Below are 26,483 nucleotides of genomic sequence, written 5' to 3'. Positions count from 1 at the left end.
GAGTGGACTAAGGAATAGAACTCAGTCACCTGTGCTCCATCTGCACAGAATCTGGCTGAGCACTTGACAAAAGCTGATGAAATGTTAAATACTGATGATTTCAAAACACAGCTTAGAGTCACTGCATTGAGTACTAAACATTTACAAGGTCTCCATTCAACTACTCATGCAGAGTTACATCTCTTAAGGGAAGAACTCATGAAGCAAGAACAAGTTCAAAAGATTGATAAGAAAAAGTTCTTCCAACCTACCGTTGACAGGGTTGCTTATATTGAGAAGACTCAAGAGACCCAACAAGCTCAGATTGATGATATTTCAGAAAAATCAAGCTTCTCAGCAATCTCAACTTAATGAAATCCAAGCCTCAGTGGAATTGCTTGTCTCTCTTCTATTACCTGCTGATGCCAAAAAGGGGGAAAAAGTAATTAAGTCCAAATGCAAAACTGATAAGATATTGAAAGGGAAGGATAATGAAAAGGATGATCAAGGAAGCTCTGGAATGGGTAGAGGTCATAGTCAAGGTAGAGGTTTCCCATCAGGAAAAGCTGAAATCACAAGTCACGGGACAAGTTCTGATACTGGGAAAAGAATTAGTTCTGCTACTGGTAAGAGGAAAAGTTCTGATGAACTTTTAGATCTTGATGAAGAAATGTCAAGACAGTTATTTCTTCAGGAAAATCCAGGAATGGACTTGGAGAGTTTAATGGAAGAATAAGCCAGACTTAAATCAGAGAAAGTCACATCTAAATCTGAAGCTTCTGGTAAAAAGACACTTCCAAAACTCAAAGGCATTGTGATAAAAAAAGGACAAATATTGAAGCAACATTGGCTAAATCACAACCACAGATAGATCCAAGATCCAAGGGTAAAGAAAAGGTTGGTGAACCTATCAAGGTTTATGTTCCTCCTGAGAATGAAGAAATCACTGATGAAAAGGATGATCTTGCTCTGACTTCAAGAAAAGTTTTTAAGACAACCTCTGACATGGGTCAAGTTGTTCAGAGTCAAGAGACAGTAAGTTCTGATATTTCGAAGAAACAAGTAACCTCTGATATAGCTCAAGTTAACTTGATATCAGAAGATAGATCAAAGACACTGCTACCAGGATTCACTAAAGCAAAACAGACTCAACCTTTGAAGACTGCTGCAAGTGGTTTTGAAGCAAGAGTAGTCACTGGAAAGGAAGCAAGAGATAAAACTGGATTGGGAAGTGCTAATGAAAGAAGAATACAGAACACTACCAATGATCCAACTTCCTTGAGTGAACCAGGTATTGGAGCAACTCCTGAGAGATTGAATCAACTGGAATCTGTACAAATGGTTTACCATACCTACTTGAAAGAACACATCTTGTTGTACTTCATGACAGATGGTAGGGTTTATCATATAAGGCAAAATGCCATTCCATTGAAGTATTTTGAAGAATTGGAGCATGTACTATTCTTACTTCAAGTGAATGACAGATTGACAGGAAGTGTTGCAAACTATTTGAAGGATCAGATTCAGAGACAGAAATGGCTTTATTCTGTTAAGTCTGACAGCACATATGTTCCAAAGTACAGAGATCACAAGGGTGATATAGTTGAAATGAAGCCCAACACTACTAAGATTATAACTACCTTTCTGGGTTACATGGCTGTGAAATTTAATCTTGAGTCTGATAAGGCATATTTGATCAGACTGGATCAGGATATTAGAAAAGCTAAGATTAATGATCTCAGGGCTGCAATCTTTCAAATTGGTGAAGATACTGCAGAGCTTAAAGATGCTAAAAGGAGGATGATTGATGAACTTAGATATGCTGAGAAATGTTTGTTAAAGAACTATCTCAGAACAACTCCTGACATCAGAGAGATCAGAAGATGAAGCCAAGTCAAGATCTACAACTGATTAAATTCTGATATTTGTACAGACTGGAGCTGTTATCAGAAGTTAAATATTGGTAAAGCTTTAAGGACTGTAAGTTGTAGTTATCTAGTATAATTCTCATGCATTTGTACTTAATGTTTTTGACATCATCAAATATCTATTAAACTTGTATATTATGCTAATTTACAAGTTGGGGGAGATTGTTAGATATATTTGATAATGTCATGGCTAATATGATTTATGTTTAGTTTTCAGATCTTACTTAAACAGGTTAAATCAGTACTTACTGGAAGTCAGGACTTAAGGATATCAGTACTTATATTATCAGGAGATAATCATCAGAAGATGGATATCAGAATTTAAGTACTGAAGGACGTTCAGATAAGGACAGCAGCTGATTAAAGGAAAGAAGATCGAGATAAGCATAAGAAGAGATATGCATGAAGAAGGAGTTCTATGAAGAATAGAATGCTTGGAAGAAAAGATATCTGATTGATATATTTTAGGAAGCAGAATTATATTCCATATCAATTAGCGATTATCTTATAACTGTGTAGTATATAAACACAGACATAGAGTTTACACTATAAGTGTTATCATATTCGAGAAGATTGTTCAATATAACCCTAGAAGCTCTCGTGATATTTGTTCATCACTGAGAGGTAACAGTTCCATACTGTAACAGAGTTTATTGTTTTAATAAAGTTTATTTTCTGTTACTTGAGTTATTAGAGTTCGATTTGATAGTACTTTACACTGTATTCACCCCCTCTACAGTGTGTGTGACCTAACACATTTCTATGCTCATCTTCTCTACAGTTTCCTTATATTGGCTCACATTTAAATCAATGGTAGTAAGAGTTGGGACTTGTGATTTTGATGAGGATGATTATCCTTACTCCAAGGCCATTAGTGCATAATTTTCAACTTTCTCATCTTCATCATTATAAGAGTCATCCCAGCTTTTTTCCTCTGCAATATAAGCTTTGCTTTGTTGTTTCTTCATAAGAGCTTCATATTTTGCTTCCAGTTCAAGATAAGCTTTGTCTTTCTTTGCTTTCTTGGGTTTCCTGCATTCTGTAGGAAAATGGCCTAGTTCATCACAGTTGTAGCACCTTATCTTTGAGATGTCAACAGATCCAGTTTTGTAACCATTTTTGCTATCAAATGTGTACTTCCCTTTTCCTCTCCAGCTATTGTCTTTGTTGAATGATTGTCCTTTACCTTTGAAGAATTTTGGCTTCTTTACTCTAATGTTAGAGAACTTTCTTGCCAGATAGGCCATTGACTGATCAAGCTCATCAAGTTCATCCAAGGTGTAGAACTCATCTTCTTCCAATTCCAGTGTGACTTCTTCCTGAGAGTCATTGTTTTTTTACTCACTTGTTGAGGCAATTGGAGTCTGGATCTTGGCTCATCATTAGAGGTCTGGGCTTCATTAATAATTAGAGCACTTGAACGATCCATAACATGCCCTTGACCAACTCTTAATGATTTCCTTTGAATCATTTCTAATTCATATATTTTTAAGATTCCATAAAGAACTTCCAGTGTTATCCTGCTTAGATCTCTCCCTTCTCTAATTGCAGAAATTTTCTGTTCTAAATGATCAGGGAGTGTGAGCAAAAACTTCAAATTTACCTCTTCAGCTTCATAATATTTGGCATATAGCTGCAAGTCATTTATCAGCTTGTTAAACCTTTCAAACACATCACTGATACTTTCTTTTAGCTTATCCATGAAACCCTCATACTGTGAAATCAGTATTCTTCTTTGATTAGATCTAACTTCCTCAGTTCCTTCACAAAGTATTTTAATCTTTTCCCAGATCTGCTTAGCAGTGTCACAGTTGACAATGTTATTGTACATTACAATGTCAAGTGACTTTATCAATATTAGCTGCAAGCCACTATCTATGGAAACTTTTTTCGTATTCAAGCTCAGTGTACTCAGAAGGATCTTTTGGAGCATAATGAGCTGGAATGACCATATCACCATCTATAAATTCCTCAACTCTAACCATCGGAGTGAAGGGCCCATTTTGAGAATCTGAATGTAGAGTGGATTGGTCATCCGGATAAACAGCAACATTTTCTTCTTCCATAGAGTGTAGTTAATTTTATCAAAAGTAGGGATTTTGATGCTACTGATTTTATATTTATTCATTCTTCCAAGATCTTGAATCTGTTTACTTTTAGATTTTTCTCTGATACCACTTGTTAGGTAATGAATTACACACAGAGGGGGGTGAATGTGTTTTTGTGTTTTTATGCTTTTCTTGAAGTTTTTACGGTTGTGAACAAAATAAATTAAATTTTGCAGTGAGATGTGTTAATACTAAAATTAAACAAGCAATAACAGGGAACACAAATATTTCAAAACTCACTTAATTTTATATTAAAATTAAGAATGTTTTGCTATAAAATTTCTAGGCTCTTTGTTGCTAAAGAGCTTAGCTTCTTCCTTGAGAGAATACAAGATTTTTCTGATCAGAGTTGTAACTTCTAACAAAGGACCAGTGTTAACTTTATATGATAGTTAACTACTGGTTTACACAGTGTATAATAAGAGATGCTATTCACTTTAGTAAACTGTCACTAATCATTCCATTTTAGGAAAAGTATATCTTCCATTTTTGGCTTAGCATATCTTTGCATACTGTGTTAACTTTGATCTTCCTTTGTCAGTTAATCTCCACCCTTGATCTTGCACACTCTTCAAGCCACTTTTTGTAGATTTGTCAATCCGACTGGTTGGATTGTTTGTTGATTGTTAATCTTGAATATTGAACTGGTCTGCACTTTGTACTTTGAGTTTTACCTCGAGATCTCCAGTTTGGTATATAGAGAATTTGACATCTCGATAAGTATATTGGATTATCGAGATCTCTCATTACTCTATAGTTGATTTGACTTGTAGAGGTCTCTGAGTTCTCTATAAGAGAATTTAGCTTGTCGAGATCTCTCATCTTCATACCTTCACTTTGGCTTATCGATATCTCTGAGTTCTCTAGTGACTTGTTGACTTGTCGATAACTCAGAGTTCTCTAGTGAATTTTGACTTGTCGATATCTCTGAGTTCTCTCGTGAAATTTGACTTGTCGATAACTCAGAGTTCTCTAGTGAAGAAATGACTTGTCGATATCTCCAATCTTCATGTCTTCAATTTGGCTTGTCGATATCTCTAAGTTCTCTAGTAGCTTTCCTGAGTTCTCTATAAGTCATTCTGGAGTTCTCAAATGACTTCTCTATAACACTAAATCTGTGACTTGTAGAGATCTTGACTTAGAACATTTTTCTCAAAATAGATTTATTCAACTCCGAGCTTCTTCATAATTCTTCTGAGGCATGATCTTATTGATCTTCTTCCAGATAGAATTCTTAGGCTTGATACTGTTTAAAGAAAAAGACCCCAGTCTGCTATTTGACATTTTACAGACTTTAAATGTTATAATACAAAATGCAAACTAAGATTACAATACAACTTACTTAGGGTTGTCAATTTGACTTAGTCTTGTTATTGTAAGGGCATGTCTTGCACAACACAAAGTTCTCTAGTAAAGAAATGACTTGTTGATATCTCCAATCTTCATGTCTTCAATTTGGCTTGTCGATATCTCTGAGACTTCTCTATAAGCTTTTCTTGACTTCTCGATAAGTCATTCTGGAGTTCTCGAATGACTTCTCCATAACACTTAATCTGTGACTGGTATATTTCTTGACTTAGAATGTTTTTTCCAAAACAAATTTATTCAACTCTAAGCTTCTTAACACTTTCTCTGAGACATGATCTTCATGATCTTCTTCCAGAGTTTATTCTTAGACTTGAGACTGTTTACAGAAAAATACTACAGTCTGATCTAATAACACTTTTACAGACTTAAGTGTTAAAATACAAATTACAAACTTAGATTATCATACAACTTACTTAGGGTTGCCAATTTGACTTGGTCTTGTTATAGTACAGACATGTCTTGTACACCGGCATGCTCTAAGAGTTAATTGGGAGAATATGCGTGAAATAAATATTATTAAATTATGCACGGGCATAATCTAATTATGTATAATTTATTGATTTTTGGAATTTTTTTTATATTTTTGTGTATTAGAAATATGATTGAATATATTTTGTATGTCAAAAATGTGATTGATGAGTTATACACGATTAATGTTGTAAAAATTAGTATCTCAGCCAAGTATTCAATTTGAGTACTTGTTTTTGACCCCCTAGTCGGGTCCAAGTATATATATATGTGAATATGTATGTATATATGTATATTAATCATGCAAATTTAATAGATTTTAACAAATGAATGATTGACTTAAATAAATTATACAAGTATAATTAAATTATTATATATTTATAATTAAATACACAATCAAAACAATGAAGCATATTAACGATGTATCATTTAATATATATTAAGTGTGAGAATACGTTTGAAATAAATATTATATATAAATATTAATGTATGTACATAATAGTCATATAAATTAAATTACTTAATAAACCTCTTTTGTAATATATATATATATATAAAGAAAAATTCTATGGAGACCACATTTTTATCGGAGACCTCGGAGACCACCTATGTTCTGCAATCAAAACACTATGAAATACATTATTTTGTGAAGTATGTTCTATGAATATCACTAATTCATTAAATTTTTTGAAGATCATTTAAGTTTAATAAGTATAATATGTATGTTCTGCAATTTGAACAAATTTTCTGCAAACTAAACATGTTTCGTAGAATAAAACATTTTGTAATGTTTTACATGCAATACATGTATGATGTTCAAGATTTTGAATAAAATATTTAATCTTTGTACAACATTATTCGCAAAATAATATGTTTTGTAATGTTTTTATGCAAGATTTTAGTTGCAGAACATAAGTGATATATGCGGTATTCAACGAAAACGTGGTCTCCATAGAACTAATAGATGGTAAAAGGAATTAATTACCTTTATTAATATGCGAAACCTCTTTTAAGTGGTACCTTGGTTTCACTTATTTTTTGGTATGTTATAACTCTAAGTGTATTATTTTTATCATTTTTGATTCATACATGACTTATAATTCTATATATATTATTTTTACCCGTTTTTCTTTATTAATAAACTTTTTAAGTGATACTTTGTTTTCACTTATTTTTTGGTTCTATCACCTTTTGTTTTCAGTTTTTATGATTCATGTTATAACTATATGTATTATTTTTATCCTTTTTGATTCACTTATAATTCTATATGTATTATTTTTACCCTTTTTTTATTAATAAATGAAACATGTTTTTAAGTGATACTTTGGTTTCACTTATTTTTAAGTTCCACCACCTTTTGGTTTCACCTTTTATAATTCTTGTTATAACTCTAAGTGTATTGTTTTTATCCTTTTTTTCATGTATTACTTATAATTCAATATGTATTATTTTTACTCATTTTTAAAAAATTTATAAGCCATGATTTTTTATTATTTTTACTCTTTTTAAGTGGTACTTTGGTTTCACTTATTTTTTGGTACCATCATCTTTTGGTTTCACTTTTAATGATTCGTGTTATGACTCTAAGTGTATTATTTTTATCCTTTTTGATTCCTATATGACTTATAATTCTATATATATTATTTTTTACGCGTTTTTCTTTATTAATAAACATTTTAAGTGATGATTTGTTTTCACTTATTTTTTGGTTCTATCACCTTTTGTTTTCAGTTTTTATGATTCATGTTATGACTAACTCCAAGTGTATTTTTTTATCCTTTTTGATTCCTATATGACTTATAATTCTATATGTATTATTTTTACCCATTTTTCTTTATTAATAAACGAAACATATTTTTAAGTGGTACTTTGATTTTACTTATTTTTTAGTTCCACCACCTTTTGGTTTCAACTTTTATGATTCACGGTATAACTCTAAGTGTATTATTTTTATCCTTTCTTATTCATATATGACTTATAATTCAATATGTATTATTTTTACTCATTTTTTAAATTTTTATAAGCCATGATTTTTTATTATTTTTATAGGTTTGAATCCTATTTTTAATTATATTTTAAAATAAATAAGTTCATAAATTGGCTCAACTAAATAGATTCCGAGAAATATAAATCACGACCAAGTAAATAGGCCATGTGTTTAAATTGGAATTTTTTAATTTGTTGATGGAATTCCATTTTAATAAAATGGTATGAATATTATAAAAACTGTATTTTGGTTTCACCACTAAAAAATAATAATATTGTTCAAAACGTAATACGATTACAATTCTATTTTCATAAAACTAAATTATTTCTTGATGTGGTAGTTGGTTTCATCTTGGTACGGTTACGCCGTATTTTGGTTTGACGCTTATATTTCTCTTTCATGTACAGTTCTATGTTGTTTTTTAACAAAATATAGATTTGAATCATATTATAATTACGATATTTCTATTTTCGTAGAATTCTTTTTTATTTTTTATCAAAATAATAAAATGAAATCATTTAAACAGTGTTATTATTAATTAATTAATAAGAAAACCATCTTTTAAGGGATACTTTGGTTTCACCACTTTTTGATTTTACGAACTTTTGGTTTCACCCCTTTTTAAATCTTACTATAACTCTAAATATACAATTTTTATTATTTTTTTATTCATATATGACTTATAATTCTATATGTAATATTTTACTCATTTTTTGATTCCTATATACCACATATTTATATTATTTTTATATAAACGGAATCGTATATACATTATAATTTCTAGATTTATACCTACATAATTCTATTTTAGCACCAAATGCAAATTTATACATACATAATGAATATTTTATTAGAAAAAATAAAGTAATCACAAACTATATAAAAACACAAATTCAGGTAACAATAAGAAATTTAATATGCAATTACTTAGTAATATTGATTTTTTTTGTTAAATTATTCATCAATTGTGTTACGACTAAAGTTTCGACGTAAAATATTAGTTATGTATACATAATAATGTTGAGTTTGTTGTTCTAATAAAATTTGAGTTAATGAAAACTACATATAATTTAAAAAGAAAAATTGCAATAATCGTACAATTTTATTTATTATATATTTTAATAAAAATAAATAAAAAAAAAATTATAATCATCGTTTAATATTGATATTTTGATCTCACGGGTTATCTACTAATTCTTGAACAAAAAATCATTTCTGGATTAGTTTATGTAACTGTAAAAATTATACTTTCTACCTAAAAACTAACAATTTATTTACGACAACTCAATTTTTACTATTAAGGTAAAACCAAACGGTTCGAATTTGGGTCTCCTAATACATAAAGTTACTGGCTAAATGAACATATAAAGCTTAAAATACAAGGGTTTTAGATTTAAAAGGCCTTGGCAGTCCGCTACAGAAATTACACTTGGGTTTTACATATTTTCCTAGAATCATTTCAGAAGGCTGACTATTGAAGGCTGAATTGGAGGCTCTCCATATGATATGATGGCTCAATGACATGAACTGAACCATGCGTCATTCCAAGCGCAAACTGGTTAGAATCGTTTGGATGTGCTGCAATCACCGCAGGGAAGGCACTGCTATTGCTGCAGAATTAGAATACTCACTGTGACTGGAATGGACAAAATTAGAATGTGAAATCTCGAATTGGACTAGTGTGTAGTACTCTTACATAATAGTAAAAACAATAGCTTTACCTAAAATCAGGTATTCTTCAACCACCTTGTTGATTGTTCCAGTTAAAACTCTTCATAATAATTTAGAAATTAACAAGACTGTCCTCCAGATTACGGAACAGCTTATAATTTTACCTAGCTCTAAATTGTTTACATCATGAGACCATATCATTGGGTCGAAAGTTGATCACTAGCACCCACGTTGAGTAGTATGTAATCCAAGTCGGGGCATAGAGAGTAAGAGTAAGAGAGCCCCAAGCTTAAGAAAAAACTTCTACCAAAAAGCGGATGTAATATGGCTTCCATTAATTGCAAACCAATACCCACTTTTCATATGTATTAAATCTATCTGAATTTTCCTTCATTTTGTGGGGTTGATCTTTGTTTTGAAAAGGAAAGGTTAACATCCTCAACGTCATGAAGTAATTCAGCAATTACTGCAGCTGTTGTCATGGCTTTGGATGATCCAAATCCCTTATTCGACACTTCAGGCTTTTGCTCTTTCGTACTATAAGAATCATTCATAACGCAGTTAAATTTTACTCTACGTTGCATACTGATCTGAAGGTGTTTGTGAATTTTTTTAATATATTATCCATTTAACAGATGATGAAGGCATGAAGCAAATACGACAAAGCTACAGATTATAATACGCCAAGAAAGAGAAAAAGGCCTTTTAAATCTAAAGCAACAATATGGAAGGTTCATCAAAACTTTCCAACAGACATTAAGAGATACTGCACGATGCATATGCAACATATTCTTCACCTCAACCACTTATGAATTAGCTAAAAAAGCACTAGCACATACAGGCAGCAAAGGTATTTGGGTGAAATAGTTTCCTTTGTGAAAAAAGCCCAAATATTACATAAAAATCAAACTAGGCGGTCATGATGACAGAAACAGTGGACATGATCAATAAGGTCGTGAACCATTAAGGATGAACTTGATACTCGCCAAATCCAAGTTGTGATCATCATCAGGCTGATTAGGAAGTAATAACTAGAATATCTAGATTAGGCCTCTCAAAAATCAAGTAGCCTCTGGTAATTAAAACTGTTCCAGGATTATGACAGAATATAAATTAGAAAAATTAAGATATTGAATGATAAATTACAACCTTACACAGTCACGTCTCCAGTACTTCTCAATCTCCGGTTACTAAATAGGGTATCAAAGACAAATAATGAAATAAGCTGCACTTAAAGTCAATTATCGCTTTAGACAGGCTGATAACTTGATATCAGTTTTATAAGGATAGGAAGATGCTAGAGCAGGGAACACACTCCACTCTTGTAGGAAACAGAGAAGGTCCATACTACAGACTAATCAATCTGGAACATGTAACAAAGCAAACATCTAATTAAAAGCTTTGTCCTAATTTATCTATCTTTTTCATATACCATACCTTATTTTTTCAATCAATCATCTAGGAATTTTATAGTGATGACCCAAATAATTTAAATAAGTCAAGACTAGAAGTAAATCCATATGTACATAGATAAATTATCCTTGCATATAGTAAATAAAACTGGATAAATTAAGTCGAAACATCATGAAGGGTGATTTATAGCACATAATTTACCAAAATAGAAAGAAAGATATATTAGCGTATACATAACAAGAAAACTTAATTAATTGCTATATGTCAATCAAGGTCTCGACTCTTGGAACTTACAGATCAAAACTTACAAATATAACAGGATAAAAGTATGAGAAGCACATAGGTACACATTCTTCCTTGTCATTTTCAACCAGATTACTGACTGCGCTGCATAAAGTCTCAACTAGATCACTGACTGCGCTGCAGAAGTTTGTCTCTTGCCACATGTAACAATGTAATAGCAACACTAATGTCAATGCGTTTTTGTGGAGTCTCACCCGAACATAATATCCCCACTTCAAATATTGATGTCAGGCATACCTCCATGAGACCCCTGCTGTCTGATTGATTTACATTCGAGCCATGTTCTTCTTGATCAAGTACCATCCGTGGATCAACAATGTCCATCACTCTTTGCGGGAGAGCATTCCTCACATAGTCATGAAGATCCCTGTCATTGTCCACTAATATGCTGCTTTCTGTAGGCCGCTTCCCCAAAAACATTTCTAGTAGGAGAATTCCATAACTATACACATCTCCCTGTGCAGATATCTCCCACACATTCCATATTCTGCACAATTAAACAGGTTATATAATTGGAAAATAAAAGCATTTTTTGGTAAATGATACTCCTCGGTCTGAAAATTTAAAGTACTAAATTTCAATTAAAAAAAGTATGAAAGTAACCTGGTGGAACATATCCAACTGTTCCCCGTACGCCAGTTGAGCTCATTTGTGCTTGATTGACATCACTTGTAGCAAAAGAAAACCTTGCCAAACCAAAATCACCAATATGAGCAACGAAATCCTTATCAAGAAGAATGTTACTTGGCTTTATGTCAGAATGAATGATACTTGCATGAGTATGATGATGTAGATAATCGACTCCTACTGCAACATCAATGGCAATATTTATTCTTTGGAGTAGAGTTAAATTTCTTTCATTTCCTTGATGATGATGAGGACTTGGATGCAACCAACTGTCCAAACTCCCATTAGTCATGAACTCAAAAACCAATGCCCTGAAGTCATTTCCCTTATGATCAATGCTAGAGCATGTTGTGATGATCTTGATAAGATTCCGGTGACGAATGTTCCTCAACGTTTCACACTCTGCCAAAAAACTTTTGTTTGCTCCACGTACTTCAACGTTCAGTACCTTCACAGCAACTATAAGTTCCACTGGTTCCAGAACTCCTTTGTATACAGAACCGTATCTTTCTTCGCCGAACAAATTGTTTGGAAAAAACCCATTTGTTGCAAGTAAAAGGTCTTGGTATGAAAGTTTGGGATATTGGCTATCCTTTAACAGTGGGAGGGGGTCATTCAACTTCTTGGAACTTTGACGTTGATAGACAATCAAAGCAAGACATGCTAACAAGATACTCAGGGGTACAAGGACAACGATGAGTATCATTTCAATGGAAAATGCTTTTTTCTTATTCCTCGAGACTTTTAGAGGACAAGCACGCAAATGCAACGCTTGAATACCTCCACAGAGCTCCAGATTTCCAATGATCGAAAAAGCACTGATGTTTGAAAAGAGACCTTTTTCTAAAATTCGTCCTCCAAGCTTGTTGTTTGACAGGTTGAGAAATTTTAAATGGAACCCATCAAAAAAACTTGGAATACTCCCAGAAATATTATTGTTCGAAAGATCTAGAAATGCAAGATTTTTCAAAGCTTTGAAAGAGAACGGAATTTGACCTTGAAAATGGTTTCCTACAATATATAGCTTCTCCAACATCACACACACCCAGGGTAGCCGGTAGATCACCTGTTAGTTTGTTATACGAAAAATCAAGTTTAACCAATTGTTTGAAGCTACCAATGTTTGATGGAAGTGGGCCGGTGAATAGATTCTGGGACAAATTAAGGGATAGACACTGGGAAGAAAACACAATTTCATCAGGTATTACACCGCTAAGCTTGTTGTTAGCAAGGTGCAAACGCTGTAAAGTTGAGATGTTAAACAGTTGAGTAGGTAGGCTTCCTTGGAGCATATTATTCAACAAATAAAGACCAACTAATTGAGTAAAGTTGCCGATGAGAGTTGCAACTGATCCTGAAATGTTATTTTTACTCAAATCAAGTTGTCCTAACGTTGATAGCTCTCCAACTGATTCTGGAATGGTCCAGTTTATCAAATTGTCGCTCAAATCTAGTACTCTCAGGTTCACAAGTTTTCCAATTTCACGAGGTATGCTTCCGTATATCTGGTTTCCGCCCAGATATAGTTCCTCCATACTGGTGGAGAGATTTACAATTGAATTCGGGAGCTGCCCTCTTAAATTAGTCCAATCTAACCCCAATTCCCCTAGATGGGTACAATTGACCAAAGAATTGAAGAAACTCAAGTCATCAGGTTGCATATTCTCTGCAAGTGGATTATAACCCAGACCTAGAAGTTGTATATTAGGAAGGCTACCCAAATTATTTGGTATAGGCCCTGTAATATTGTTTTCCATTATATCAAATCTAACCAAATTGGATGCATTAACTATAGATGGTGGAAGCGGTCCCGAAAATCTGTTTACACCAACATGGAACCTTTGCAGCTTAGGAAGAGTGAAACCCAAATATGATGGGAGCGTTCCTTGTAGCTCATTCTGGACAATACCAAGAGCATAGAGGAAGGATTTGTTGTAAAGTTGTTGGGGAACCATACCGGACAATCTGTTATGCGACAATTCAAGAATCTCTAGTTTTGCAAGATGAGAAAATTCAAAAGGTATCTCCCCCACTAAATTATTTTCACCTAAATGAAGCATACGCAGAGATGATATATTCCTTATTGACGGTGGAATTGATCCGGTAAAATGATTTCTTCCAAGTAAAAACACTTCAAGTTTAGGCCAAGAAGCAGAATAAGTGGGTAGTTCCCCTTCAAGATTGTTGGCGAACATACTGATGTTTCCAAGATCAACACAGTGACTTAAATTGACAGGAAATACACCCTGAAAAGAATTGGAGGCCAAATGAAGATATTGTAGGCGAAGCAGCTGACTAATTTCATTTGGGATGCTGCCCCTTAGATTGTTACTGTTTAGATTAAGATAACAAAGCAATGTTATATTCCCTATTGAAGCTGGAAGTAATCCACTAAAATGATTGTTTGTAACAGAAAACCTATAAAGCTTAGACCAAGAAAAGTCAATAGCTAATTCTCCATCAAGATAATTGTCATACAAACTGATGGATCTGATATCTTTACAACGACTCAAATTGGCTGAAAATCCGCCTTCAAATGAGTTGCTTCCCAGAGAAAGATATTGTAGGCGAAATAGTCGGCCAATTTCATTCGGGATTGGGCCATGAAAGCTGTTTTGATCGAGGTAAATACCCCTGAGAAAGGACAAATTTCCAATGCGAGGTGACAGTGTTCTCACCAAGTGTAGTGAGGAGAGGTTAAGTAATGTTACCCTCTGTCGTCTTCGGCTACATGAAACGCCCGTCCAAAGACAGAAGTGGATGGAATTGTTCCATGAGTGTAGCACACCCGTTGGGTCCTTAGTTATTGAATACTTAAAAGAAAGCAAAGCCTGTTCATCAGTGACATTGCTTGAAAATGAAAATACGAATGTTGTTGATGTTCCAAATACAAAAACTAAGAGGATATGGAATAGAAGAAAGTTGAAAATCATGGGTGGACAATAAAGATGAGCAAATGCAGCAGTAGTGAAGTTCTGGCAGTGGATATCCAGAATGTGTATGACTATTCAATATGTTTTGTCTCCAGCAGATGACTTCACAAGGTCAAGCAGGCAGCAGGTTTAACCAAGTAGCCAATAAGTGGTCCTCTTGAATGTATCTAAATCAAAATCAATAAAATAGACTGTGTGTGAGGACAGTGATTAGGAGGTGTATTTATTTTCCACACATACTAACAAAATGTACTGATGGAATTTTGACCACCAAACTGTTGGTTCAAATCTTTGAAACCACTCATTTCCAAAGTTGGCATGGCTATCTTAAACGTTGGGATCTCTCAACTCAAGTTTAAGTTATAATGTTTAGCGCCAACACAGCTGCATATCTCCTACATGTTTATATTTGCATACTGATTGCATCATAGCTGTGAAGTTCACTTCAAAACAAGCATAGTTGAGCAAGTGCAAACCTTACAAAAGCTCTACTTTTTGTTAGAAGCATAATTTCGCAATCATTTTTGCTCATTTGCACTATTAAGCTAAAATGGTAAAGGGAATCCTATGAAACTGTAAAATTAAGAAACCAACATTTTACACCTACAAAATTTTTACTATAAAGGTAAACTCAACCGGATTGAGTTCCGGTCTATTAGTACATAAACTAACTGGCTAAATGAACATATAAAGCTTAAAAGAAAAGGATTACTGACATAGCTGTCCGCTACATCAATTACACTTGGGTTTTACAATTTCACCTAGAGGGCGTTTCAGAAGGCTGACTATTTAAGGCTGAATTTGAGGGAATGGAAGGCAGGGATCCATTTTCTTGGGGGACTGGTCCACCCCACTTTGGTTCTCCATCTGATGGCTCAATGACATGAACTGAACCATCCGTCATTCCGAGCGCAAACTGGTTAGAATCATTTGGATGTGCTGCAATCACCACGGGGAAGGCACTGCTATTGCTGCAGAATTAGAAAACATTGTCAATCTTTTTATAAAACATAGTCCCACATATCAACAATCAATACTTGTGAAATCATCTAGACCGAGGTCACAAAATGGGCACGAATGCAGGGAGAGTATAATAAACTTGAAATCGTAAGGAGTAATACATCTCTCTCAACTTTTTCACTATTTACATTAAACTAAAAAGTCCAGAAGAAGACTAAAAGAATCACATCGACGCCAACACACCAATAGTTTTAAAAAGTGCAATATACTAAAAGTGTAAAGGACACCAAGTAAGATTATAATCTTAGGCATACCTGGACACTGAAGAACCTATATAAGCAGAGGATGCTATTCGACATCGAAGCCTCAAACCGTCCACATCAAAAATTCCAATAGCTCCATCCGAAAATCCAACAAATATCAGCAGACCATCGCATGAGTATATAGCGCTAGATATGGCAGCAGAAAGGGAGTCTCTGGGAGACCACTGCAATAGTTTATGGTATTAGGAACTTAAAGTTTAAGTTTGAAAAGGAAAAATCAAAATGGTAAATAATTTCTAATCTTATACAACTGCAAGCAGACATCGCGCTAGGAATTGCGAACCAGCAGATAGTTAGAACATTATTTGATTTGTACATACTGAAATACTGATATAAGTCTGGAAGATGATTAGGAAAAAATAAAATAACAAAATACAGACAGGAGAACAGAACTGGACGTATCAACAGCAAAAAAGCAAGATATTACATATATTTCTGTAGAGAGAAATTTCATATCTTAACAACTGACAGACCAGAGTCAAATTCACAAGATAAGAGCTGCAAGGTAAGTTCGCTTACCAGTCGCAAGCACTCAAGTTGGCTATCATATATTCCAATTTGGCTTTCATGAACCACCAGTAGATGAGTTTGATCATTATGGAACTGAACTCTAGTTTCCCCGGCCAGGGGAGCTGAGTGACCAGATGGTGTTTGTATCGGCCGAGAAATTCTCTTTTCCCACCCATCGATGTTCCAAACACATAGCTTTAGTCCAAACAAACAATTATACTATTAGAACTTACATTTATGCATTTTATTTTGAGAATTAAATGCTTAAATCAGCTTTCTAATCTCTACCACTTGCCTGTGCATCAGATCCAGAAGATACCAGGACATTCAGTGCCTGTGAAAATGCAAGCCCTGTGATTGGTTTCTGATGACCCTTCAGTTTGATTTTGACCTGAAAACTCGTTAAAGTATATAGAGTCATGGTATAGTTTTGGGAGTTAATAACACGAATGCTGGAAGAGGTTAAAGACAGAAATAAGGATCAACTCATTTGCATGTCAAAATAGCAACAATATATTAGACAATGATACCAGGAAACCTCATGTTATAAATAAAAACACTTTGAGTACCATCTAGTACTATATCTACAACTACTCGTCCTATTTACTTTCAATGGCGTTGCTTACTCGACATTTGAAATCATAACTGTTCCCTAAAGAGATAAAGTGGTATATTGCAACAAACTCTGATCCAGCAACTATTTCATTACCTGTCTCAGTGTGTGGGTAAAGAAATGAAGAAAAAAAAAAGGAAACTTAAGGAAATTCTCTTACTTCACAGAACAAAATAAAGGAATTGTGTCCATAAGATTCTGATAAAATATACTATTCTTTAGTTACATTTTCTCCAAACAAGACATAAAAGGCTCTTGACATGACACAGGAAAGGGTTATTTACCTCGTCAACCCTAACATTGTATATTTGAATAGTAGAATCATCCATTCCAATGGCAATAATATTGTTGTCTTGCGGATGAAAAGCTAGATAGGTGGCTGCTGGAGGAGGGGGCATAAATGTTGTCATGACCTGGAGAAATGAGTCATTTTTAGATATTTGAGTTATTTATAACAAACGTTGAACATCGAGTAATCCGATACTACGTAAGTGAACTAAAAAGCAGAAAGAGAAAGAAAACCGTTGCATTTGAAACAGACCTTGAAGGTCATCATGTTGAACAAGGACACTTTCCCACCCGAGGCAGACATCACATAAGAATCATTTTTTGATAAAGCAATGCATGCAGCTGAATCTTCAGCTGGTTTAGCTTCACTCAAATCATTAGACATAGGAGCCCCGTTTGATGGCTGCCACAACTGTGGCATGATAGATGCTGTAGACTGGCCAAGTAGAAGAGAACGCAGTCAATCCTCAAAGGTCTAAATATAAACTTAAAACATCAAATTATAATATCATGATACTAACCTTTCCTGATGGATTACGTTCACTACGCTGCCATTTCCAAAGCTTATGAACAGCATTCGAAGCAAGGGCAAGCAAACCTATCCCAGAATTTGTGTAGATTAACCGCATAACCTATGGTGCATCCATTGGCAGTTTAATAATTGTTCAAGAAAAAACTCAGAAACTATATCAAGGCAAGAATGACAAATTCCATATCTGGACATTATTCAAATATTAAAATATGGAATTGAAATAGTACTTGAGACTGTCATCTTGAATGAAATTTGGAAATTTATAGTGTTATTTCAAATGCATGTTTCTAGGACATACCTTACTAGCTGATAATGGATCAGACAACCTTATAGCCCTTAATTGAGTTGGTTCTGTTACATCAGGGAACTTCCAAGCTATTATTTTGTCAGCACTGTCCAAAATCTTTGGCTTAGTATCCACCATCTTGCTACTCTCAGCAGAAGCCTGTAACAAGTACATTGTATATATAGCAAAAAAAATAAAATTAATCCAATTCATAGTAAAACAAAACATATAAACTCTAAGCTAACAAAATGAAGAGAATTACAGTGACTACAATGAGGAATACTTACAAGATTGCCAATGGATAATGGGGTCTGCATTCTTTCGGAATGCTCCAGGACTGGTTGTATAGGGTTGGAAACATTAGCACCTAAGGAGCCGGCAAATGGAGGCTGTGAAATAAAAAAAAAATAAGATACTCCGTCACAAATTCATGACAATGAAAATAAAAGAAGGAGATATACCTTCATATTAACTGCTTCTTGAAAACCGCGAGATCCATCAAATGCTCTGCTCTCCAGCATCCTCAACATGCGTTGCCCATCTGAATTAGCAATAATCTTGATTGCATTCTCATTGGCTGTTACAGCCAGTAACGAGCCTTCCTTGTTAAATCTCAATCTAGGACTTGCCTGCATGCCATATAAACATTGATTGAAATGTGAGGAAAAAGAAAACTACTGAATAACATGCAAAAAAAAAAGTTTAATCATATCTGTACTGACAGGCAATCCACCATCAGCATCGATAACTGTCAGAATGTTGTTATTGTCCATGTCCCAAAACTTTATCTGAAATTCATCACCAGCAGCAAGGAAACGGTTCCTAGTTGTGTCAAACTGAACAACACCCAATGAACGTTTCCTAAAACCAGAGTATGTCCTTTTAATAGCTCCTTCACTTTCATTCCACTCAACTAGGTGGGATTCACCTTCTTTGCTTGTCCCACAAGAGAAAAGTCTAGAAAGTAAGAGAATAATAACATAAGAATCCGACAACAAATTGACAGAAACAAAACTGTCCTTTCTTTAGCGATAGAAAGAGAGGGGTCAGAAACCTCGTTCCATCAGCACTATAAGCCATTGTGGTGCACCAGTGTCCAGGGGCATCATAATCCACTCTAGACCCCAAACAATCATATAGCCACGCTTTAATTTTCCCATCAATTGCAGTGGAGAAGATAAACTGCAAAATGCAACAGGAAGGGGAAAGAAAACCAGATTTCAAACCAGCAAAGCAATCAAAGGAGAAACATTCTATTCATGTTTGCAAAACCAGCCTTCGCCAGCTTAGATTTTATCTGAATTATAGTCAAAGGAAAGAGCAAAACTTTAGTGTGTACCTGTATATTCTCTTTAAAGTGAGGGCATACGGAATAAACAGGAGCCTCGTGACCCTCAAATATAAACTGTCTTCGACCAGATACAGCATCCCATACCTATTACATGTAAATGCATTTTACAAAATCGGTTATCAAGCTCAAAGAACAATATTATTTTATGCCCAGTGCATAAATACCTTAATTGTCTTGTCATCGCCACATGTTACGATGCACAGTTGCTTATTGGGATGAGCGAAGGCAATATCATTTACACCACCAATGTGAGCATCAATCTACAACATAGAAAGAAATGAACTTAGTCTGTATGTCTGATATATAGCTTTTCTTAAAAAAGAAAATATAAAACAGCATGATTTAATAATCAGAGTTAGAGTTTACTTCTAAGTGCTGTCTCAGTTCTCCTGCTTGATTGTATGCATAAATTTGAACTATATGCTTCGAAAAAGCAACACCTACAGAGGTGATAATAAATTACACATAATTCCAAAACATTTTATATAAGATACTATCTAAATGAGAAGAAAAAAAAGTTACTAGTAAGCAAGGGATTTAGCTTTACCGAGTATAGATCCATCCGGGCCCCATATGCACCGGTTGACGGATATTGTTGCATCTTTTACCAAATTAGTCTGGAAATAGATGTTGAAAATCATCAGACTAGATGGCATAACCTATAGACCAAAGTACAATATACTAAAGGAAAGAAGACGAGGAGTATTAATTTCTCACCTGCAATGGCATTGAACAAGCTGACAAATCCCACACCTTGAATGGTTTATGGACTAACCTTTCACGAGATCCAACTTCCCAGATGCTAATATCACCAACATTAGTACCAACTACAGCAAAAATTTGATAGTCATCGTCAGATTTGGAGAGCAGTTATCAGCATTTATCTTTTTTACTTTTGTTTACAACATTATAGAGGTCAACCGAGAACCGACCTAGAAGAACAGTCTGGTGCTGTGGATGAAAATCCATGCTCATGACATTGGACCCTTGGTTTAGGATCCGAACAACAGTTTTCGGAAGATCGTCAGTTGAATACATAATGGGAGGATGGGCTGGACCAGAAAAGGCCACCTACAGAGCAAAATTGAGCACGTCAGACCGGAAGTCCAAAAATAACACTCAGTTACAAAATCGAGCAATAGTCTTGTGCAACAACAAGAATATTCATATTTTGCTAAAGCCAAATCAATTCATATATACCTCATCAGATTGACCAGTGCGCATACGCTTCATTAGGTGCTCTGAATCACCGATTTGGTATTCTAATCCAGAAGCACCAGGAGGTGTCCTAGGGTGCTTCAGGAATGCAGCTGCTGACATGGGTGTAGAATATTACGATTAACAAGAGATATATGAAACACACAGAATAACTTCGGAAAGAATTAAAGTCCGAAGTGAAAATTTAATAGACTGACCAGCACCAGTGGACGGGACAAGACCAGAAGGACCAGACGCAACAGCAACATGAGGCATGGAAGGACTGGGAGTTGACATCCAACCTGCTATTGCACTTGCAGAAGGAGATACGATTGGCTGGAATGGCTGTTCACAAAACTGTATTTCCTTAATCAGTGGCTCAATTAGTATGCCTAAATTTATTACAAAAAGTTCTAGCTTACTTACGTTATGACCTCCAAGAGGTGGGAAAACCCCAGCTTTAGGAACAGGTCCAGAAAGTGGACTATTAACAGGTGGAGGAGCACGAACACCATTGCTAGAAGCACAAGCATGATCAATAAAAAGTGTTTTGATATCAGGGTTTGGACGTGGATTTTTACATAGTTGATGCTGCCAATTTAGACTGAAATTCATAAATTACTATTAGACGAAAGAAAGTTAAGAAAAAAACAATAAGGTTAAGAAAACCACATTGATATATACATAATTCATTGTTTCAACATTTTATTTCAAGCAAATTAGCAAAAAAAACATTTTCTTTCAAGCAATTATAACAACAAACTTTATAGCTAAAGAATGACAATCCGATATTGTATAGAAAAACATATATAAAGGAAAACGATATGATATGAGCCTGGCCTGTGACCTTTGGTTAATTAATGTCCGCAACCGTGAAGCTTTGAATGTTGGAAAGGCGAGTTTGTCACGAAACAATGGATTCGCCTCTATAAGCTTTTTGAGTTCAACCAGCATAATGCTGCGTGCTGATTTTGTATCCCCATACTTAGAGAGCTGCTCATTTTGCCTGTTGAACCAGTAAAAATAACATAAAAATGAAAAGGAATCAGAGAAGGTTTATCTCAAAAACAGAGGTATCAAATACAAGGTTAACACCTGAAATTGTCCAGAGCAAGTAGTTGAGTGATTTCCTTAAAAAGTTCTTCATTGAAAGACGAGAACACCTTCAGATCCTTCACAAGAATCTCAACAGCTTTAGATCGGTCATTCCTGAGAATAAAAACCAAACATTATGTTAAAGATTAACTTGGCCTCTGTCAACAGACTGATGGAAGAATCAGTAATAAGAATTCACCTATCAAGAGCTTCTAGATATTTCTGTTTCCTGATCTCGAAAAAAATCTTCATCGAGTAGCGATTGTCCTCAACCTTCGTAAAACCACATAAATAGCGTTCAACTTCATCCCACTCGCCCGCTTGAACTTGCTCGTCAAAGTACTTCATATTGAAGTAGAAGCCAGATTCATGTTCCAGCCTAATCAAAAACAAAAACAGATCCCTTTTCAATATCATAAACATTATTTTTAAATTACAGTAATATTCTTAAATTCAACGGATGTTTTATTTACTGACACGGTCAATGGCTGTCTATCATTTTTCAAATGATGAGAATGGACTAGCTACTTAAACAATCTAATTCTGGAACAGTTTATCGATACTATACCACATTATCTAAGCACTAATAACAGGAAATAACCTTAAAAAAAAATGCAGAAGTACACTTACTTATGAACGGTATCCTTGAATTTCTCCTCATCAAGGAATTGCAGTATCAGGAAAACTAATTCCCGACTCAAAGATGACATGGTACCTGCTCCCGGGATCCCGAAGTGCTCCAGTGCAAAAGTAGAGTATTACCAACAATTACTGGGTGGAGAACAAACACAAACTGATAAAAGATATATATAATTATCTGATCGTCTTGGAAAGTAACTTTATCCAAAACACACTCTAAACTCTGAATTCTGTAAGCTTCGGAAAAAGTCCTTTCAAACTTCCAAAATTAAACATACAAACACTTCCCCCAGTAATGTACTAATTTGAATCCAGTTCCTGTATCCATATAATCAAACATCAATATCCAAGATAACTGAAAACTGCTTATATCATAACTACCAAATAAATGCAGAAGAAATTGAGCCCATAAATTCAAAAATCTCATTATCTCTCTATAAGTAATTAAACTAAACTGTAACTACCAAACAAAATGCCACATAAATGAAGCACATATATTCAAAAACCTTCAAACCCTCGTCATAAATATCCGAAGACCACACAATAACACAAAAACAAATCAAATCAAAATTAACATCAACCAAGAAAAAAATTCAATCTTTTCATCAAATGAGCTTTAAATTAACAAAAGATTAATCAAAAACAATAAAAAACAAGAAACAAACAAAACCCATTCACATTAACCAATAAAAACATCAAAGATCATACCTATATCTCATTTCCACATCAAAAGAACAAAAACAAGAAACATAACTAATGGGGTTGCTACAAATTACCATAAATTCAAAGAAAAACAAAAACCCATTTCAGATCCACACCCCAGAATTCAAATTGCATGTAAACGAAGATGAGAATTAAAAAAAGAACCATACCTAGGAGCATCACAAGTAAGAAAGCTAGGGTTTTTACTTTGAAAAGCACCTCTTTTTCAGACAAGAAGCACAACACAAAAACCTCTTTTTATGTCTAATGTATGTATAGATGGATAGTACACGTTGTTTTCTTTAAGTTTGTGTCTAAAACATCCCTTTTATACTAGTCTTCTTGTCTTGGGCCTCTCACTTTTCTCCAAGTCACATCAGTATTGCTGTCTTTAGTGATTTGGGGAATGTTAAAACTACAGAGCTGTCTCCTAACTGTAACATTAAACACACCAAATTATTTACTACTTCAACTTCAGACAAATTATAGAATGTGGGTATAGTAAATGCTCAAGATTTTGGTCATGACTATCCTTTGACAATGATTTAGATTTAGGTCCTGTTTGACTTGTCTTTGAATAATGTTAAGGTCAAAAAAAAAATTAATTTAATTTTAAATAAACATAAAATTTATTAATTAATTTCAATAAATAATATAACTAGGCTTGAGTTTTTTACTAAAAAATTAATTTTACGTAAATTTTTATATAAATACATGAAATTATAAACTAACTTATTTATTTAAAAATTAATATAATGTTATATCATATTACTTAGGAAAATTATATACGTAAGGTCACCAATTCGTATTTTTGGTTTGCAGTTGGGCGTTGTAGTGGATATATGTGTTAATCATTACGTAGACTTTCTCCGTGCATATTTTGTTGGTCGCTGGAGCGCTCGATGATTGAATTCAAGCATTAAAATTAATTAGAGATTTTCCAATTTGGAAATTTGGCAGTAACGTATACGGTTTACGGTTGGAGAGTGATAACAGATATATGCATTGATTATTTCGACGAATAACACAATGTGTATTATGGTTATCGTTAGAACACAATAATAAATTCATGCATTGAATTTATGAATTGAAATTTATTAAAAAAATTGAATTTTATAATTTAGTAGTAATGTATGTGGTTTACGGTTGGAACGTTACAACAATTATACCTATTGATTATTTTGACAATTATAATTTATAACAACCTATATTGTGATTATCGTTGAAGCAACAAATTTATGCATTAAATTCATGCATTCAATTTTATTACAAATTTTTAAATTTGAAAATTTGGTAGTTTACGGTTGGAGCGTGGTAACAGACATATGCATTGATATTTCGACAACTATTACAACACATATTAACATGTATTGTAGTTATCGTTGGAGCATAATAATAAACTCATGAATGCATAAAAAAAATACTTAAAGGGTGTACCCAATGCGCACCCGAAGGGTAGCGGCGGGTTACCTACGATAAAAAAAACACTTAAAAGATATTTTCATTAAAGCATTAACAACTAATTCGTACAAATACAATAGAAAAACAATAACAAGAGAATATCTTAATTACCTAATATACTCGTAAACAGAAAAACAATAACAAGAGAATATCTTAATTACCTAATATACTCGTAAACTCCACTTTTTCTGAAATTAACTAAAAAAATTTGATTGCCTTATAACTCTCTTACTCGATGACCATCTTATTATTCTCCTAAATTTTTTCTTGAAGCCAAATTAATCACTTTATTATCATTTTCTAACTTTCTATTGATGTCAAAATTAGAATCTTAATATTCTTCTAAAAAATCTTAATTACCTTTAGTATTCTTATGAAAAAAAAATTTGACCTACAATCTCAGTATTCTTTTAAAAATTTAAATAAAATTGATCAAAAGACAAGTATTATACTAGGAAAAGTTTAAAATTTATTTGAAAAAAGTCTTGACTAACAAGTTAAGTAATGTAAAAAGTTAATTAAATAATCATATATATGCATAAGTGCTAATCTTTTGACTTCAAAATAAAGAACAAATCATTAGCAAGCTTTTTCATTTATACTTGAGTTTCAAAGTTTATTTTGCATGTTAGTATAATTTTGGTAAGTCTTTAAGTTGTTAATTGTTTGATTGGTTTTGTGATTTTAAGTGCAATATTTTGTTTAATGAATTATAATTATGGATGCTACAAGACTTAGATATTCATTTATACTATTTGAGTATTTGATTATTAAGTACGTTATTCGTTTTTTTGACAAATAAAAAGCAGTTTTCATTAATTTAAACATAATACAGCCGGGACAAACCCCCAACTATCGATACAACCAGGTTGTAAAATAAATAAAATACTAAAAATAATTAGATGATTTGTTTTATGATCGTTTAAGACACAAAATACAAGAACAAAAGAAAATGAAGGGATTGGAGCTTTCCACCGGAGAAAATCACTGGAACACATCAATTAATTTGAGAAAGAACAAACCCAAGGAGAGGGGAGGAGGGAGGGGCTACTAATAAGGAAAATTTTACGTTATTCCATATTTAAATTTAAGTAATTTTGTTAATTTATTTTGAATATAGTCAAAAGAGATATTATAATAAAGTACGGCACAATACATGCTCAATATGTTGATAACGGTACTAGTAAATTTGACCTACATTAGTAAAAGACGAGTACAAAAATAAAAAAGAACTATATTTTTTTATATCATATATAGTGCCAATCATTTGATTTTAAAAAGAAAGAACAAATAGTACGTTAGGTTTTTTATCAACACTTGAGTTTCAAACTTTATTTTGCATGTTACTAGAGTTTTGTCTTTATTTAAATTGTTAGGCCTTTAAGTTAATATTGATTATTTGTTTGATTTATGATTTTAGAGTGCAGCGTTTATTTATGGATAAACTGAGAATGGTATGGGACAGTTAGTTTTTAGAGGTTCGTTTTATTACATTTATTTATAAAGTACATTACTCCATATTTAAATTTAAGTAGTTTGTGTTTGTTATTTCATACTAAAAACAATCAAAAGATATATGTGTTATTCCCAAACAATCTAACAAAGAATTACAGAAGGGGGTTGAATATAATTCTGGCTACTTTTTCAATTTTAAGAATTGTTCTACTATGAATATATAGCAGTGTTTGATTTAGCTAAAGTGCGGAATGAAAGTATTGAAGAAATCAAAAACAAAGTAATC

At 33.4% G+C, this 26,483-nt stretch overlaps 1 protein-coding gene across 4 annotated transcripts; it reads right to left on the bottom strand.

Annotated features, from left to right (window-relative positions):
• Nucleotides 1-15,338: 15,338 nt before the first annotated feature.
• On the bottom strand, nt 15,339-23,607 carry LOC141671246 (protein TOPLESS-RELATED PROTEIN 2-like). 4 transcript variants are annotated; one of them, XM_074477409.1, is made up of 26 exons: nt 23,452-23,607; nt 22,571-22,897; nt 22,140-22,319; nt 21,941-22,054; nt 21,693-21,851; nt 21,272-21,449; nt 21,064-21,202; nt 20,849-20,961; nt 20,581-20,719; nt 20,366-20,475; nt 20,196-20,265; nt 20,015-20,088; nt 19,813-19,908; nt 19,637-19,732; nt 19,352-19,479; nt 19,020-19,254; nt 18,759-18,926; nt 18,585-18,686; nt 18,310-18,456; nt 18,001-18,111; nt 17,733-17,915; nt 17,476-17,604; nt 16,874-16,969; nt 16,588-16,773; nt 16,060-16,232; nt 15,339-15,756 (listed from the first exon to the last, which is right to left on the bottom strand). In XM_074477409.1, exons 2-26 carry the CDS (start codon nt 22,648-22,650, stop codon nt 15,543-15,545), a joined length of 3,420 nt encoding a protein of 1,139 aa, XP_074333510.1. In that variant the 5' UTR covers nt 22,651-22,897; nt 23,452-23,607; the 3' UTR covers nt 15,339-15,542. The 4 variants fall into 4 exon arrangements, with proteins under 4 accessions (XP_074333510.1, XP_074333511.1, XP_074333512.1 ...); XM_074477410.1 differs by having other exon boundaries at nt 20,849-20,958; XM_074477411.1 differs by having other exon boundaries at nt 21,064-21,190.
• Nucleotides 23,608-26,483: the final 2,876 nt, after the last annotated feature.

Source organism: Apium graveolens, chromosome 7 (genome assembly GCF_009905375.1).
Source record: "Apium graveolens cultivar Ventura chromosome 7, ASM990537v1, whole genome shotgun sequence".
Lineage (NCBI taxonomy): Eukaryota > Viridiplantae > Streptophyta > Magnoliopsida > Apiales > Apiaceae > Apium > Apium graveolens.
Note: the sequence above shows the minus strand (reverse complement) of the source record. Positions and strands in the feature narration are given on the sequence as shown.

Excerpts from the sequence above, each read along its gene's own strand:
- LOC141671246 (XM_074477409.1), bottom strand. The coding sequence starts at position 22,650 with ATGTCATCTTTGAGTCGGGAATTAGTTTTCCTGATACTGCAATTCCTT. Across the intron at positions 20,266-20,365 it reads CTTGTTCAATGCCATTGCAG|ACTAATTTGGTAAAAGATGC; the intron begins GTGAGAAATTAA and ends ATCTATTTCCAG. Across the intron at positions 16,774-16,873 it reads CTTCTGGATCTGATGCACAG|CTATGTGTTTGGAACATCGA; the intron begins GCAAGTGGTAGA and ends TTTGGACTAAAG.